At 52.5% G+C, this 16,606-nt stretch overlaps 1 protein-coding gene across 5 annotated transcripts in view; it reads left to right on the top strand.

The window, feature by feature from the left end:
• The window catches only part of ABCC12 (ATP binding cassette subfamily C member 12), a 58,573-nt gene extending 43,379 nt beyond the window's left edge, over positions 1 to 15,194 (top strand). For 2 of the 5 annotated variants that reach the window (XM_062176630.1, XM_062176627.1), the window contains 8 exons: positions 1,569 to 1,755; positions 8,600 to 8,689; positions 10,317 to 10,506; positions 10,955 to 11,114; positions 12,230 to 12,308; positions 13,225 to 13,338; positions 14,825 to 14,989; positions 15,108 to 15,194. In XM_062176630.1, coding sequence (XP_062032614.1) covers positions 1,569 to 1,755; positions 8,600 to 8,689; positions 10,317 to 10,506; positions 10,955 to 11,114; positions 12,230 to 12,308; positions 13,225 to 13,338; positions 14,825 to 14,989; positions 15,108 to 15,194 — 1,072 coding nt within the window. The remainder of the gene's footprint in view (positions 1 to 1,568; positions 1,756 to 8,599; positions 8,690 to 10,316; positions 10,507 to 10,954; positions 11,115 to 12,229; positions 12,309 to 13,224; positions 13,339 to 14,824; positions 14,990 to 15,107) is intronic. The other 3 variants (XM_062176629.1, XM_062176628.1, XM_062176631.1) reach the window with 2 other exon arrangements.
• The last annotated feature ends 1,412 nt before the right edge of the window (positions 15,195 to 16,606 follow it).

The raw sequence follows: 16,606 nt of genomic DNA, 5'->3' as shown, positions 1-16,606 counted from the left end.
GGGGCACCTGGAGAGCGGCAAGCAGCAGCAGTGTCTGAGGGCACTCATGACTGTGCCAGTGCAGGAGCCCTAACTCTGGAGGGGCGCACACCTTGCGAGGTTTTCATAATTTTCCCAATAGTTTCTGCTAGTGGTTTTGAGGAAGTCCGTCTCCCACTGGGCCACAGAGCCCTTGATAGCAATGGAGCCTGAAGTCTCCTCTGGCCAGTGGTTGGCTATGTCTGCTTAAAATGTCACCCTTCAAATTCAAGTTCAAGACGTAGCTCTCTTTTTCTCTGGAGTCTTGGTGTGGCAAGACTGTGCTCGCTCTCTCTCTCTCTCTATCTCTCTCTGTGTCAGGGTAGGAGGGGAGGCTTGCAGTTGGGAAGCACTGGTCTTGTCTAACACTCCATCCCTTTCCTCTGGGGCTGGTGCAGGGTTGCTGGAGAAGGGGGAAGTGGGTTGGGTTCATCCTCAGGCGAGCCTCTGCTGGCCTCCGGGCCACTCTTTCTTGTTCCTTCCTGTAGATCCAGCACACTGTGCAGATATGCTGTGGCAAGGCATCTGTCTCTCTCTCTTTTACAGTAAAAGAAAAAAAAACAAAACAAAACACGGTGGTTGGCTTATACTCAGGGGCTGAGCTGTATGGAACATTCTGGTCTTCCCAGATGGAGTCACATCTTGTGCAGTGAGACGTTCCTGCTACGAAAGCGCTTAGAGCGGAGATTTGATGAAGGAACCGCGCGCTCGCGTTTCTCGGGTCCCCACGTCTCACTCTACTGGGTCGCTAAGGTTCGCTGGGTTTTCGGGTGCGCTCTGCCTGGCCGTGTTCCTCTGTGTTGCACTGATGCAGAGGCCCCATCAAGACTGCAGCCTCGCATGTCATTGCCGGCTCCTCCCTCAGCTCCAGCGATAGCAGGACCGGGCAGGATTCACCTCCCACACAGCCGGAGAGCCGGGAACTCCAGGGTGGGTCTTGCCTCCATCTTCTGCTATGTTGCCTGTCTGTCACTCTGCCCTTACTTTGTCTCCTTTTTGTCTCAGTGGACATGAAGCAGTCTTTTCCCTTTGACAAGACCCCCAGATTTATAGACAATCATCTTAAAGCTTCTCTCAGATTTCGAGAGAGAACCAAGCAAGCATCTTCTGTTCTCTCCTTACTATCACTTCCTCCACACAGTCCATTATCTCTATAGCTCAAAGGGGCTAGTTGTCAATTCCACAATGCCCTGCAGCAGTGGCTGACTGTGAGCTGGGGACCCTTTGAAGTTCAATGGGAGGCCCTCAGCACTTTTTGTTTCCAGCTATGGGTTTCAGTTGAAATTTCTAGGGAAGACAGAAAGAGCCAACTCATCACCACGGTCAACTGCCACCCGGAATTTCTCCAAATATGTGCAAATTGAAGACGTGTACGGTGGCAGATTCTGAAGCGCCCGAGTCTGCGCTCACTTCCATGAGCGCTCACTGTGGGAGAGTGCATTTCCCCTGTGGTTAAACCTTCCTTGCCTTATTTCTTCAGTACTTCCACTGTCGTGGAAGCACACGCTGAGATCCTGTGGTATCTGATTTCCTTATTTTCTTCCTTTTAGGTTTAAGATGCTGAATGATGAAAACTCCAGCCACCTCCTGTACTTTAACTGTGCCCTCCGCTGGTTCGCTCTAAGGATGGACGTCCTCATGAATGTTGTCACCTTCATTGTGGCTTTGTTGGTGACGCTGAGTTTCTCCTCCATCAGCGCTTCATCCAAAGGCTTGTCCTTGTCTTACATCATTCAGGTAACACCTGGTACAAGGTTGGGCCTGGCCTGGAGGGTGCTTTTGGATGGAGGGAGCAGAAACCCATCTCAGATGGGTTTGGCTAATAAAGAGAGCTTAGTGGCTCATGTTATTAAGAGTTGGGCAGTCGTGTGGGCTTCAGGCACAATTGGATCATGGTTCTTGCCTTTGTCCTCCTCCCATGATGGCTTGCCTCATAGTTGTGCTGTGGTGACCAGCAGCCTTGGGGGTCTTCAGCAGGGTAAAGTAGGAGGAAACTAGTGGGCATGAGCCCTGAACTTTCTTCTTAGATTAATTTAGGCATCCCAGAGCTAATGAGTAGTTCAATGGAATGAGACCATTGGATTAGGTAAGGGTTGGCAGCTCAATGCATTCCACCAGATCACGTGGCTTTTACACACTAGGGAGAGTGAAAGGAGCCATGAAAAGGTGACCTCATTGTCACCGACTTCTCGATTGCTTGCTTTCTTTTGACTAATGATGATAGCCAGGGAACCTGTGGCATGTGTGGTGCTCCAGGCAGGGAGGCAGGGTCCTTCCCGTGAATGAACTCACTCACCCCTGCACAACAGCCCCAGGGAGCACTGTAGACCCCAGGACCGAGGACACTGAGGCTTAGGAACCTCCCCAAGGTCACGGCACCTGTCACATGTGAGGGCCGTCTGGGTGTAGTGCTGGTTTGACTCTTGTTCCCGGACGCACACTTCCTACTTGTCTCTTTGGAAATGTCTTTAATGTGGTCGTTAGCCTCGGCTCCGTGGAGGTCCAGGAATCTGAGTGTGGCTTTTTCCCCACAGGCTCCGTTTGATGTGGGGGTTCTTTTAAAGTCAGATCCCTCTCCCACTGAGGAAAACTCTCTCCTTTTCCAGTTTCATTTTGACAATTGCTTCTTTTTCTCTGTTTTCTCTTTCTGTGACACATATTGGTTGATTACTGGATTTTTTTGGATCAAGCTTCTATGTTTCTTTTATCTCAAAGTTTCCATTTTCTTTTGGTCTGTTTATTTTATTCTGGAATTTTCCCCAAACTTTGTCGTTCAATCATGCCTTTGAATTCTAATTGATGAACATATAGTCATGTATTTAATTCCCTCAAGCTCTTTCTTATTGTCTCAATTTTTAGGTGAATCATTTGAAAAGGTATAAAATGTATATAATATGTTTTTGAATCTTCTTGAGGATATTAACATTCATTAGAGTTGGGTTTCATCTTCCTCTTAGACTCTCTTCTTCCAACACACGTCTATTTTTCACTGTGTCAGTGTTTCTGGTTATTTAGTTCTTGCTGTTTTGTGCCCTTGGTTTTGTTCCTCCGCCCCTTGCTCCATTTGTTTTTAGGCCTGGGGGGCCGGGTTGGGTTTTCAGGGCCCCATCCACTGTTCTGTTCGCTGGGTCTCTGGGAAGCTTTCTAGCTATGGGCGGGTGGCTGGCATGCTTTCCCACAGGTCGGCTTCTCTTTGGGAAAGCAGCCATGGGTCTGGCCTTCAGGCCTCCAAATGCTGGATTTAAAAATTTAAAGAAGAATTCTAAGAGACTGCTCTCAGAGTCATTGCTTCCCCAAAGAGTTAATTCAGTTTCTTTAAAGAAAATCATGAACGTGTGTGTGTGTGTGTGTGTCTGCACGCGGAGCTCCAGATAGGAAGAAAGGTGGGGTGCCTGAGGATAAAGTGTCCAGCTCTCTCTGGCCAGGAGAGAGAGGAGAGGGAGGGAAGTCCAACCAAAGCAGTTGTCTGTGGACAGTGAGCCCTCGGGCAGCCTCTCTGGGGCCCCTGAGTTCACACCTGGGGCCTCTGCTTGCTTGTGAAGCGCCTTAGCATGTTCTGCTTCCGTTTTGTCAGAAGGCTTTCGTCCTTTTGACATCTTTGCAGAAATTTTAACTCACCTAATGCTATCCATTCCCAGCCCCCTTGCTGTTAACGTTCTATTCCTTGTTGAAATTTTTCTCTGATCGGATTATTCTTATTAAGATTTGTGTGTTTAGTTTTGAAAGAGTTACAGAGAGAGAGGGGAAGAGACAGAAAGAGGAGAGAGAGCGAGAGCGAGAGCAAGAGAGAGAGAGAGCTTCTGTCTGCTGGTTCATTCCTTAAAAGGCTGCGACAATCAGGGCTGGGCCAGGCTGAAGTCAGGAGCGCTTCATCAGGGTCTCTCACGTGGGTGCAGGGGTCCAAGCACTTGGGTCATCTGCTGCTTTCCCAAGCCGTTAGCAGGGAGCCAGATCGGAAGTGGAGCAGCTGGGATTCGACCCAGCGGCGTTATGCTGTGCCATTACGCAAGCCCTCTGCTATTATTTTAAAGGAATTTGGGGAAGGCAGGAGAGCAGCCTAAACATCTTCCCTGTCCTCTGTCTTAAGGGGAACAGATGAATTTCCTGGGTTAGCCAGTTTCCCTCCTTGACGGATGTTTTCATGTGTTGTTGCCTGGTAAAATGTCAGACAGATGATGCTGAGCAGTCTTCTTTAATTGATCCAAGCAAAACAGCTTTCCCCAGCGGAGGTCAGGCTTTGGCGCGACGTCCTCAGCTGTCTGCCAGCTCCTTTTCCAACACTCGTGTGAGGGCGGACAACGTGCACACCCGGGGATCTGGGGGCGCCTCTCCTCCAGCTGGCCGTGGGGCTTTTTGAGCATCCTCTCCCAGCTCCGGGAAGAACACAGCCTCGGAATGACAGAGCTTCACTTGAGGAGAGAGGAGAGTCCCGAGACAGATGGGAAACTGGTGCGAAATCCCACGGAGCAGAAGGCGGATGGGGGCAGAGAAGAGGCAGCTAGCAGAGCGAGGGGGGCGGGGCCCGCACTGCGTCAACTGCCCAGGCCGTAGGGGGCGGATCTTAAAGCACGCACCTGCCATTCTCCAGGGCAGGGTGCATCCATTCACTCACCAGGTGTCTGCTGAGCACCTGTTAGGAGCCAGGCATTGTGCTGGTCGCTGTGGGTTCCCCCTAAATCACCTGCGCAGGATATTTCAAGTTCACTACCAGAATGGATTTATGATGTTCTCCTCTCAAAGGGGTGCAAGTGTTGGTGGTGAGGACATGCTGAAGACCCTGACTTGGTCATTATGGGACATACACGTGAGCTGAAACAGCGTTGTAGGGTCAGGCATGTACCCAAACTGGAGTACATGGGTTCCAGCCCCGGCTCTGCTCTCCATCCCAGCTTCCTGCTAACGCCCACCCTGGGAGGCACCAGATGCCGGCTCAAGTAGTTGAGTCCTTGCTTCCCTGGTGGGAGACCTGGATTGAGTTCCAGGCCCCTGGCTTCAGCCTGGCTCAGCCTTGGCTGGTGTGGGCATTTGGGGAGGGAACCAGCAGATGATAGATCTGTTTATTTTATTTTTAAAATTTTTTTATGTGTCTGCCCTTCAAATAAAATAAATTTTAAAAATTGCAAAGGGAAAGAAACATCCCTGTACCTGACAAATTGGTACAATCACTACATGTCAATTTTTTTCTTTCTTTTTTAAAAAATATCTTTATTTATTTGAAAAACAGAGTTACAGAGAGAGAGAGAGAGAGAGAGAGAGAGGTCTTCCACCTGCTGGTTCAGTTCTCAAATGGCTGCAATGGCCAGGGCTGGGTGAGGCCAAACCCAGGAGCCAGGAGCTTTTACCAGGTCACTCATGCGGGTGTCGGAGCCCAAGGACCTACCCAGGCGATCCAGGAGCTGGATCGGAAGTAGAGCAGCTGGGACTTGAACCGGTACCCACAGGCTTTACCTGCTGCACCACAGTACCGGCCCCTGTTTGTCGATTTTTCAAGACAGTGATCTGGAGAGGGCCCCGCCCTGGTGGGGCTTCCCTCTAGCGGGCAGCTGGGATGAGTCAGAGGGCGAGTACACAGGTGAGGAGGCCTCAGAGAGAGTGTGGGTGTCACAGAGTGGGCTACTGTGACTGTTGCGGGGAGCAGCGTGGCACCCAGCAGCCCCAGGAGGGGACTTCCTGCTGAGACCTGAGGACAAAACAGCAGGCGGAGGGGCCCGGGAGAGGCTCGGGGGTGCGCATGCCCTTGGAGTGGTGCACAGATCTGGGGGCTGCAGGGCTGTGTAAGCCTGGGGCAAGGGCACTGTCTGGGCTGCAAGGAGGGATCTCCCCATGGTGGCGCTGCAGATATCTGGGCATCTGGGGGCCACGCTGGGCACCATTGGGACGCTTAGCACCCGTGAGGTGCCAGCATTACTTCCCTCTCCCCTGACCTCGCCCTGCCCCATGTTGTGATTGCCAGGACTTCTCCAGGCACCCAGATGGGAGCCACTGCTCTAAGAGAAACCGGAAGCCCTGGCCTGTGCGGCTGGAGAGGAAGCCCCCGAGGGCACTGAGAGTGGGAATCCTGCCACTTGGCCTACTTGCTTCTCAGAGCTGCTTTTTTTTTTTTTTTTTTTTATAGCTGAAAGAGAGAGATATTTTCCATCCACTGCTTCAGTCCCCAAATGGTCATAATGACCAGGGCTGGGCCAGGTCAAACCCAAGACCCAGGAGTTCATCCAGGTCTCCCACATGGGTGCAGGGGCCCAAGCACTTGGGCCATCTTCCGCTGCTTTCCCAGACCATAGCAGAGAGCTGGATGGGAAGCGGAGCAGCCGGGACTCAAACCAGCGCCCACTGGGATGCCGTGTTGCAGGTGGCAGCTTTTCCCACTGTGCCACAGCACCGGCTGCTTTCACCAGAGCTCTCACGTGGAGTCTGTCTGGGCGGGGGCAGGGGGACTTCTGACCTAAATGCCTGGGCTCCCAGCCTCCCTGAGTCACCCCATCTAAGGTCACCCCTGGCATTTCCACACAGTGAAACAGACAAATTGTGCCCAGTTCTGGGGTGGCACATGGTGCTTCCATACTATCATCCTGAGTCATGGGCATTGCCGTGTGCAGGGATCTTGTCTAGCCCCGTCAACCTTGGGCAAGCAGCTCCTAGTAGGCGGCCGATGGCCACTGCTCAGGAATCGGAGGGTACTGGTGGCGGGGGACGGGACCTTCTTCCAGCTCACCTTGTGGCCCAGGGAGGTAGTGTTGGTGCCCCCACCCTTCCAGGAGCAGACAGAGGTGCAGAGATCAGCCCACCCAGGAGCAGGTGGCTCACAGATGGAAGGGAGTCTGTGGACGCAGTCAGCCCTCTGTCTCTGTAGGTTCTGCATGCATGGATTCAACCAAGTGCACATCAAAAACCATCACGGGGGATGTGTTCCGTACAGACATTTTTTCTTGTCTTTGTTCCCTCATCAATGGAATGTAACAACAGTTATGTACACAGCATGGACCTTACGCTAGGTGTTGTAAGTTGTCGAGGGCTGATTTAAAGTGTATGTGAGGATGTGCGTAGGGCACAGGCAAGCCTTGTGCCTTTTATTTATTTCTTTTTTAAAGATTTATTTATTTATTTGAAAAGCAGAGTTACAGAGAGAGAGAAGGAGAGACAGAGAGAAAGAGAGATCTTTTATCCACTGATTTACTCCCCCAAACAGCGCAACAGCCAGGGCTAGGCCAGGCTGAAGCCAGGAGCCAGGAGCTTCCTCCAAGTGTCCCATGTGGGTGGCAGGGGCCCAAGCACTTGGGCTGTCCTCTGCTGCCCTTCCAGGCGCTTTAGCAGGGAGCTGGATTGGAAGTGGAGCAGCCGGGACTTGAACCGGTGCCCATACGGGATGCAGGTGCTGCCGGCCCAGCTTTATCCCACTGAGCCACAGTGCTGGCCCTGTCCTGCACCTGTTTCAGGGGTCTTGAAACCATCCCCTGTGGATATGGGGGGATGACTGCATATGCCCAGCTTCCTTGCCCTGGGGTGGGGACGCTCTGGGGTCTGCTCTGAGGCTCTCCCAGAGCTCCCCAGGGGCATGGCATCCCAGTCGCCCACAGCAGTAGCTGCTCATGAACACACCTGTCTTGGCTGCCTCCTCGTCTCTACCTTTTCGCCCCACTCCCTACTGGTGCTTTGTTGGTCTACCACCTGTATGTATTTGCTGGGGCTGGAGTAGCAAATGTGCCGCCAGCCTGGTGGCTCATAACCAGGGAAGTTCATTCTCTTGTTACTTGGGGTGGGATAGGGTGGCTGTCAGCACAGCCGTGTTCTGTCTGCAGGCTCCAGGGGCGACGGTTCGATGGTTCCCGCTCTGCCTGCTTCAGGTGGCTGCCATATTCCTGGCTTGTGGCTGTGTCACTACAGCCTCTGGCTCTGCCTTCACAGCCCCTTCTCTCTTCTTTGTGTCTCCTCTGTATCTTATTCGGACACCCATCCCGGGACTAGTTGCCCACCCTGATAGTCCAGAGTGATCTCAGGAGCCTTACTTCCTCCTGCAAAGACCCCTTTTCCAAATGTGGTGAACCTCGCAGGCTTCAGGTATTTGCAAATAGACACAGGTTTGGGGACGGGCCGCGCCGCTGGGCCTGATCTCACACGGCTGCATCCAGGTCTCCAAGGGGGCTGGCTTCTGGCGGTGGTCTCGCCTCAGCAAGCCTTGATCTTCTCGTATCTACAGCAAGCAGCTGAGGCTGATGGTTTGGGGCGGGGCTTTGTTTCCAGGTGCTTCTTGGCTGCAAGTTGGGTGGAGTGGGGAGGGTACAAGTAGCGGCAAGGGACAGAATCTCATCTCTGGACAGAAGCGTGTGTGTCTCCCACTGTGTGCAGGGCCAGGGGAAAATGTAGTCACCATTTGTTTCTTAACACAGAGCAGGTGTTTAAAGGCAAATGCACGCGTGGGAATGGCTTCTCCTGCCTGCAGGTGCCTGGGAATGCAGGCCTCCTTTCTGTGTGGTGCCCAGTGAGGCAGGGGAGGGTTGGGTCTCAAGGGCTGTTCCCGGAGAGTTGGTCCAGCAGAACTGAGGGAGGAAAGGACTCTGACTGACGGATGGTTCCTTCCCGACAGCTCAGCGGGCTGCTGCAAGTGTGTGTGCGCACGGGAACCGAGACCCAAGCCAAATTCACCTCTGTGGAGCTGCTAAGGGAATACATTTCGGTAAGAAATGACTGCATGAGCACCAGGGGACCTGGGGAGTCTGGCAGCTCTTAGACAAATATTTGATCTCTTTGAATGTGAAAAAAAAATCTCTAAAAAAAACCCCCCAGAATCCTACTGGTCACCCCCTCTTCATGAAACCTGTGTACACAATACAGTCCAAGCCTTTGATGTTGGATGTTAGTTTTTTTCTTTACAAAATTCCTGAAGGGTTGTTTCTACATACAGGAAAGACAGTTGAGCGGCTTGCTTTGGTTTCTAAAAATTAGTATTTGATTGGCTGATGTTGTCAATTGAAAGAAAAAGAAACACAATGTATCTCTTCTTTAGAAGCTTTTATATTCTACTTGCAAATCCCGCTATTGTCTGAAAAGAAGTCCAGCCAATTCCAGCAGTCACTTCTAAGGGCCATTGAATAGTGTTTGGCCCCATTTACAAACTTAATTAAACCCTCTAAAGCATTTTAAACTGCATTTTAAAATTTAATACCTTCAATTTCTTTTTTAAGTACCTCCGTGATCTGATTTCACAAATCTTCGGGTGTTTGTATAAATCTAATAAATTAAACTTATAAATCTAGAGAGCTTTAAGTTCTCCTGACAGTCCAGTGCCCTATACGAACAATACGTTTTGAGCTTTAAGGTCATGTTTAGATCAATTATTCAATTACACATTTTACACAAGAGCCACAATCCCACATTTTATTAGTATGAGGAAATGCTTGAAACCAAACATGTCACCATTGTGGTTTTACTTCCCCTAACTTTGTATTCTCAATTCTAAATCTTCTAGGAGTTAAAACTCTGAGAACGCAGCTCTTTTCCCCCAGCTAATTGAGGTTGCTGAACCGCCAGAGACTGGGCTGATCAGGGGTCACATAAGATCCCTTTATTTGGTGGTTACTGGGAACGTCAAAGCTGAAGAGGTGGGGTTGGTCTTATGACAAAGCCAAGCTGCTGTTCTCCTTAATCAGACTTTGCATTGCTTCGACTCTTAGGAAATTAAATTGCCTTCTCCAGGCCACTCTAGAGAGACCTCTGAGCTGGACACCCTCTTCTTGTCCTCTCCCTACCTCTAGCACCCTGACTCTTGCTGTTCAGATGATGGCTGGTCCAATTCTGCAAATCGCAAGGCTGGCTCTGAGATTTCCAAGTCGCACAGCTAACACGTGCCCAGGCCCACACAGCCCCGCGGGAGCTGTCTCTTACTTAGTCCTGGGAAGCATCTGTACTTGCGTTCACCAAACTCCAGCCACAGGGCTTTTCTTTCTAGTCCTTAAATGGCCCAAGCTCCTCCAGGCCTCAGGGCCTTTGCACCAGCTCTGCCTGCTGCCTGCACGGCTGTGGACTTGAGTCATCTGGTGGCAGCGTCCCCTTGGCTTCTCTGGTCTCAGCTGCAATGTCGCATGCCTTCTCTGACCCTCAACAGGACTCTTATCGTCTTCATTTCGTATATACCTTTTTCCTGTTTAATACAGGTGACATCTGCACTAGAATTAGGATGTCCCCTGGGTGCAAGGTCCCTACTGGTTCACCCCTGCGAGTCCCAGTCCCTAGAATTATGAGAGTGAGGGAACTACATGCGTGGAAAAATAAGTGGCGATTAAGGGTCACATTCTGCTTTTCAGACCTGCGTTCCTGAGCGCACTCATCCCCTCAAAGTAGGGCCCTGTCCCAAAGACTGGCCCAGCCGTGGGGAGATAACCTTCAAAGACTACCAGATGCGGTACAGAGACAACACGCCCCTGGTCCTCAGTGGGCTGAACTTGAACATCGAGAGCGGGCAGACGGTCGGCATTGTCGGGAGGACCGGCTCCGGTGAGGACCAGCGCTGCTCCTGTTTCTTTAGGTTGTTTCCTTGGCGTTGTCCCAGTGCGTGCTGCCTAAGCCACATGGGGCAGGGCATGTGGTGGCTGTGTGCAGGGCTGGCCTGCCATCTTGCCTCAGATCTCTTCACTGTAAATTAGGATTTCAGGTTGAACGGGTGGAGAGTTGGAAACAAACGCACAGCCGTTCTTGAATGAATTAGATGACGACCATTCTGGTGAGATGAGGCTCGCAGGATGGGTTGCAAGCTAACAGTTCCTGCAGGCACAGGACAGCACGGGATGGGCAGGTTAACTGTGTTAGGGCAAGCCGGGGGCACCCTCAATGCGTGGGAGCCCTACCTAAACAGAGCCTTACAAACTCCCGCAATGAAACAGCTGAGCGTGATGGAAGTAGGAACGGATGTCTGCCTTCTCGCCTTTGCCTCTGTGGTTCCCAGGGAAGTCGTCACTAGGAATGGCGCTGTTTCGCCTGGTGGAGCCCGCGGGGGGCACCATCTTCATTGACGGAGTGGACATCTGCACCGTGGGCTTGGAGGACCTCAGAACCAAGCTGACTGCGATCCCCCAGGATCCTGTCCTGTTTGTAGGTACAGTAAGGTAGCTGCTTTTGATCATTGTGCATTTCCTATTTTCGGAAAGTGAGATCAGGCTGGCCAGGACCTTTGCAAAGTCCCCACGGCATGGCTGGTCCGGGGCTGGCCTAGCTCAGGGAAGCAGAGTCTGGAGGGGCTCCTGGGCGCTGTGGTGCCTGGTGCTAGGGAAAGCCTTGGGAGGAGCTGGCGACCAGGGTCTTGGGACTTACTGCTACTGCATAAACTACATCATTAATCAGCAAGATGCTTCTACCCACAGGGTAAGCAGCTATGCTGATAGGTCCTAGACAGCCCTATTTTATGCGTGCATCCCAGCATCCCTTCGGGTTTAGCAATGGCACTCTCTAAAGTGCCCCTCTTTGCACGCTAGAATAAGCGGCTACCCTCCATGTATAGCCATCCCTTGGGAAGTGCACTAATTTGTTCCTACTAAGAGCAAGCAGAAGCTGTTCAACAGCAAAAACAGCAGGGCTGCAGCTTCTGTGGTACTCAGGATCTGATGCCAAGGCACCGGGGAAGGGGCAAAGCGCAGTTTCTCTATTAGCCCTGTGCAGCGGCCAGCTCTCCGGGGAGAGGGACATGGCTCCCCTTGAGCACCAGTTGGAGGAGGGGAGCTGCGTTTCCTGTATGCAGAGCTGGCCCTCCAATAGACGCGTGCTGAGTCTCGCTTCCTGCCTGCTGAGAGGCGAGAGGCGCTGGGTCCTTGTCCTCCATCCTCCGCGGGGCCCTGCGAGCTGCAGAAGGCCCTCTGGCCTCTGCAGGTGGAGTGAACAGAATGGAGGGGCAGAGGAGCACTCGCTCTCGCCCTCCCTCTGCCTAGAGTTTGTGTAGGGTCAACCCACCCTGCTGCACAGCGCAGCGCACTGCAGAGAACAAAGCGTGTCCTGCTGGGTGCCACCTCTGGGCAGAGGCCCATGGTTCCGTGACCTCTTCTGTGCTCTCTGCTCCATCACGGAGCTGCGAGTCCCTGGTCTCGTGGCCTGAGGTCAGGGTCTTACAGACCATGGTCCTGGGTCCAGCTGTGGACTCATCAACTCCCATTGTCTCCCACGTGCTACAGAAGCGCCCCCATCCTCACGTCCGTCAGAAATCCAGCCCCCATCCTTTCCTCCATTGCAGGTATAACTTGGACCCCTTTGGAAGTCACGCCGACGAGATGCTCTGGCAGGTTCTGGAGAGAACATTCATGAGAGACACAGTAGGTCTCCAGGGGTGTTCAGGAGACATCTTCTGGCACCAGTGCCCCAGACACCTGCCCTGGGTTTACCGTGACAGGCAGCGGGGCCAGCACGTGGGAGCCCTGGGAGTCGGTAGGAGGCAGTCCTTACTGACTCTTAATAAAAGCCACACTGGGCACTTCCAGGGCTCTGCAATAAACCCTCATGAGCTCTTGCACGCGTGGTGTCACTCGGACATCCTCTGAGGAAGACGTTCTTACTGTTAGGTTTAGAGAGGCAGAAATTATGGCTTGGGCAAGTCAACTTGACCCCTGGTTCTAGAGCAGGTGGAATACCCTACTACTCTGCCAATGACCTCTTTCGGGTATCAGAACCAGAAGCCCCAGGAAAATGAGGGGGTGTGGCGTGTTCTGGGAATGTCTGGGAGTACCCTGTCTGGTAGGAGCTATAGCCCCGGGGGCCGGGAGGGTAGTGGTCATCAGGCGAACAGGACCCCCCATACAGCCTGCAACATGAGCGTCTCCCATAGCTGCTCTCACTTGTTCCTCTGGCTGCATCAGAGCCCATCTTACCCTTCCCCTTCCTTGATGACCAGAAAGCTCTTGCGTCCCGTCTCTATTTTGTCATGGAGATAGCGACCTCGGTGCCATTTCCGCTTGTCTCTGTGTGCCCCGCAGCCCTGAGTTGTCCTCCGCTGTGAGCTGTCCGCAGGTTCCATGAGTCATACTGTGATTTTAAATTATTAATGTCCGCCTCCTCCCCAGCCCTTCCGCGGTGCCTGTTTGCAATATTGAAATGATTGTTGTTTTGCGCCTTCTTCTCCGCGGTAAAATAAAGCAAGCTGATGAATGCGAGAGAAGGGGGCAATCAATAGAGACGACGCAGGAGCATTTTATAGATCATCAGCATAAATGTGGCACTTTCTGTGTTTTACAGATAATGAAACTCCCGGAAAAATTACAGGCAGAAGTCACAGAAAATGGGGAAAACTTCTCAGTAGGGGAACGCCAGCTGCTTTGTATGGCCCGAGCACTTCTCCGTAATTCAAAAGTAAGGACACAGCACGGAAAATGGATTGGTCAGATTGTGGATATTTCCTGCAGCGCCACTCCATCCAGGAGCTGGAGCCACATGTTTGGTTTTCAGCAAAGAGAGAGCAATTGAACCATTTAAAAAAAAAAAAACAATCATTTTGTTTCTGAAGACAAATGGTGAGAGGTAAAAATGGAGAAATCACCGTAATTTCGGGCCACAGCTCCTGGCTCTCCCGAGGTTCTGCCTGGGAGGTCTGGTTTTGGTATTCTCTCTGCTCGCCTATGTGGGACGACTTTGGAAACCTTGCCTCTCAAGCGTTCCCACTTGGTCGCTGAACTACTCCGAGTCCTCATGAACAGTACCCAGGGCACTTAAGAAGGCCAGTGGAAGGTTCTTCTGTGAGAACTGCAAGACTGAGACCCAACTTCTCTGCTTGCTGGTTTCCAGCGGGGTGCCATGGCTGTTGCTTTAGAAACCCTGTTCTCAGAGTCCCCAGCAAAGGCATAACCCATTGTGTGTGTCGTCTAGACATGCTAATGGCAGGGGCAAGGGAGCTGGGGATTGCCTGAGTGCCCACTGTGACCCCACTCCCTGCAGAGGGGTTGTGAGTCTTTGCATCTCATGCTCACAATGAGGCACGGTCTGCTTTCACCTGCAAGGGATTGGCGAGCCTAGAGTTCAGTGGCTAGCTCAAGGTCAGGCAGAATTAGGGGCCGAGGTCAAACCCCATGATCTGTCAAGTCAAATTGGCTGCTATGGTAGGTGGACTAAACCCCTCTTCCCCCAAAAAAGAGGTCCATGCCTGGGTACACGGAAACTTACACAGCAGAAGGGACTTGACTGACCTGATGAAGTCCAGGGTCTCGAGATGGGGCCTTGTGTAGTCCCAGGAGTCTTCCTAAGAAGGGAGTGGGAGAGTTGGGGGGAGAAGGAGATGTGATGACATCAGGAAGGGGCCATGGGCCAAGGAACACAGGAGGCCACAGAGGCCACAGAGGCCACAGAAGGCCAGGAAAAAGTTTATTCCCCGGGAGCCCAGAGGAGTGCAGCACCGACAACGCCTTGGTTCTAGGACTTCTGAATCCTGGCACTGTAAGATGATAAACCCGTTTTAAGTCTCTAAGCTTGTGGTAACGCCTTAGAGCAGCTGTAGGAAACAGACATGGGTGCTATTGTTTCCAACTGGACGCTGGCTCGTGCTAGCGCAGTACATACTGTGCACTGCTTCCTCCAACCGGGTTGGAAGGCTGGAATAAGCCACTTACAAGAGAAGTAAGGAATATACAGCCTTACTGCTTCCTCCAACATGTCCCTCGGAGGCAGACGAAGGTGGTGCGATGGGACTTTTATCATATGGCTCGAGCCTTAGCTCATTCCTTTTCTGCTTCTCTCTCTCTCTCTCTCTCTCTCTCTCTCTCTCAAAGTAGAGCTGAGGCCATTCATTTGCCTCTCAGTACAGCCTTGGCGCAGCATGACGTGTGCTGCGTTCCTTCCCTGGCAGATCATTCTGCTCGATGAAGCCACTGCGTCCATGGACTCCAAGACGGACACCCTGGTCCAGAGCACCATCAAGGACGCCTTCAAAGGCTGCACTGTGCTGACCATCGCCCACCGTCTGAACACCGTCCTCAACTGCGACCGAGTCCTGGTCATGGAAAACGGGAAGGTGCCGGAGGCTGGCGCTGGCTTCACCTCCCAGTGCTGGGGGCTTCATGGGGGTGGGGGAGTGGGGAGGAGGGGGAGGGTCTGTGGTCTAGGAATTTCACATCTTCTCTGGCTCTCAGGTGATTGAGTTTGACAAGCCCGAAGTCCTTGCTGAGAAGCCAGATTCTGCCTTTGCCATGTTGCTAGCAGCGGAAGTCCAGCTGTAGACATCCTGGCAGCCCCATTGAGAGGAGGAGGCGGCAGCTGTGTGAGATGAGTGCTGCAGGAGCAGAGGCCACCACCTCGGCAGGCCACATCTCCCACCGCGGGGTGCAGGCTGAGCCAGGGCCACAGTGCTGTCCCCTGCCCAGTCCGTGCTATCTCTCCTCACTTGGTAGGCTTGGGCTGGTTCTGGGTGGTGAAGAGGAGGATGAAGCTAGCAGATTAAAAAAAAACTGGCCCTCACCTCCCAACACCCCAAGGGTCCCTCATGTGTCCCCAGCCAGTACCACCCCAGTTCCCAAGAATGGAAACACTGTGACTTTCCACTGAGAGCCGGTCAGAGCAAACAGAACTGGAAAAATGCCCAAGGTTGGAGCCTGCAAGGATCCCCTGGCCTCGCTCCCCAATGGGAGAAGAGCGGAATTCTGTTTAACTCCTGCAAACTTCTGTCTTGACTGCGTGACAGGCAGTAACCACCAGATCCGCAGCCTGAAAGATTGATTACAGTGTTGGGCGAAAAAATGTTTTTCTAAAAAAAAAAAATCATCTTGTATGTTTCAATTGGAGTGTTAGGATAACCAGGGAAACAAAATGCTGGAGTTGCTCTATAAATGACATTTTTATATTGTCTTTATCGGTCATTAAAATGCAATAGGAAATTAAACTACCCTGAAATGTTGCCCTGCAATTTTGTTACTGAAGATGTTGCAATTTCTGGACCATTTCTGCTCGCGGACCCCTGGCGCCACCTCCCCCGCCTCTGTAGCAGAGCCTGGGGATGCTTCCCTCATAGGAAGCTTTCCTTCCCACCCCCACGGTTGGCTGTGATGGATGCAGAGGCCCTGGGAGTGAGTGCTGCTAACATGCAGTGAGATTTCAGAAGGAAAACAAACGGCAAGCCCAATGGGCTGCTGCATCAGGATTTGCCCAGGGCACCGCGGAAGTCCTGGCCGGGTCTCCCACCTTGGGATGGGAAGCCCCGGATGTCTCCTGGTCCCTGCACTTCCCCCCCACCCCCGCCCCCAAGCTCAGTGGTTGTCACAGTGCAGGGCAGTGTGGTCAGCAAAGCTTCCATTCAGGTACCTTCCTCTATCCAGCCAAATGTGAGGGAGCATATGAATGCCTAAGAATTATACTTGTGGCATGGGCAAGGGGCAGCGCCTGGTGAATTCAACATTACGCAGCTGTGGAGACCCGCAGGCTCCCTTCGCAGATGCAACTGCGTTAAAGGCTTCATTGGAGAGGCTGAGATGTCCTGCAGAGAAGGCACAAGCCATCATCTCAGAGGCTTGGGCTTGTGGGATTTGCCTCCAACCAAGCATGGTCCAGCTCTCCTCCAGCCAGGTCCAGGGCAGGGAAGGGCATGAGGGAGGGGACTCCTTCCAACGTAGGATCCCTGTGCAAAGGCACACAGGTA

The sequence above is a fragment of the Lepus europaeus genome, chromosome 19, assembly GCF_033115175.1.
Source record: "Lepus europaeus isolate LE1 chromosome 19, mLepTim1.pri, whole genome shotgun sequence".
NCBI classification, from domain to species: domain Eukaryota; kingdom Metazoa; phylum Chordata; class Mammalia; order Lagomorpha; family Leporidae; genus Lepus; species Lepus europaeus.
This window is presented reverse-complemented; position numbering and strand designations above follow the sequence as displayed.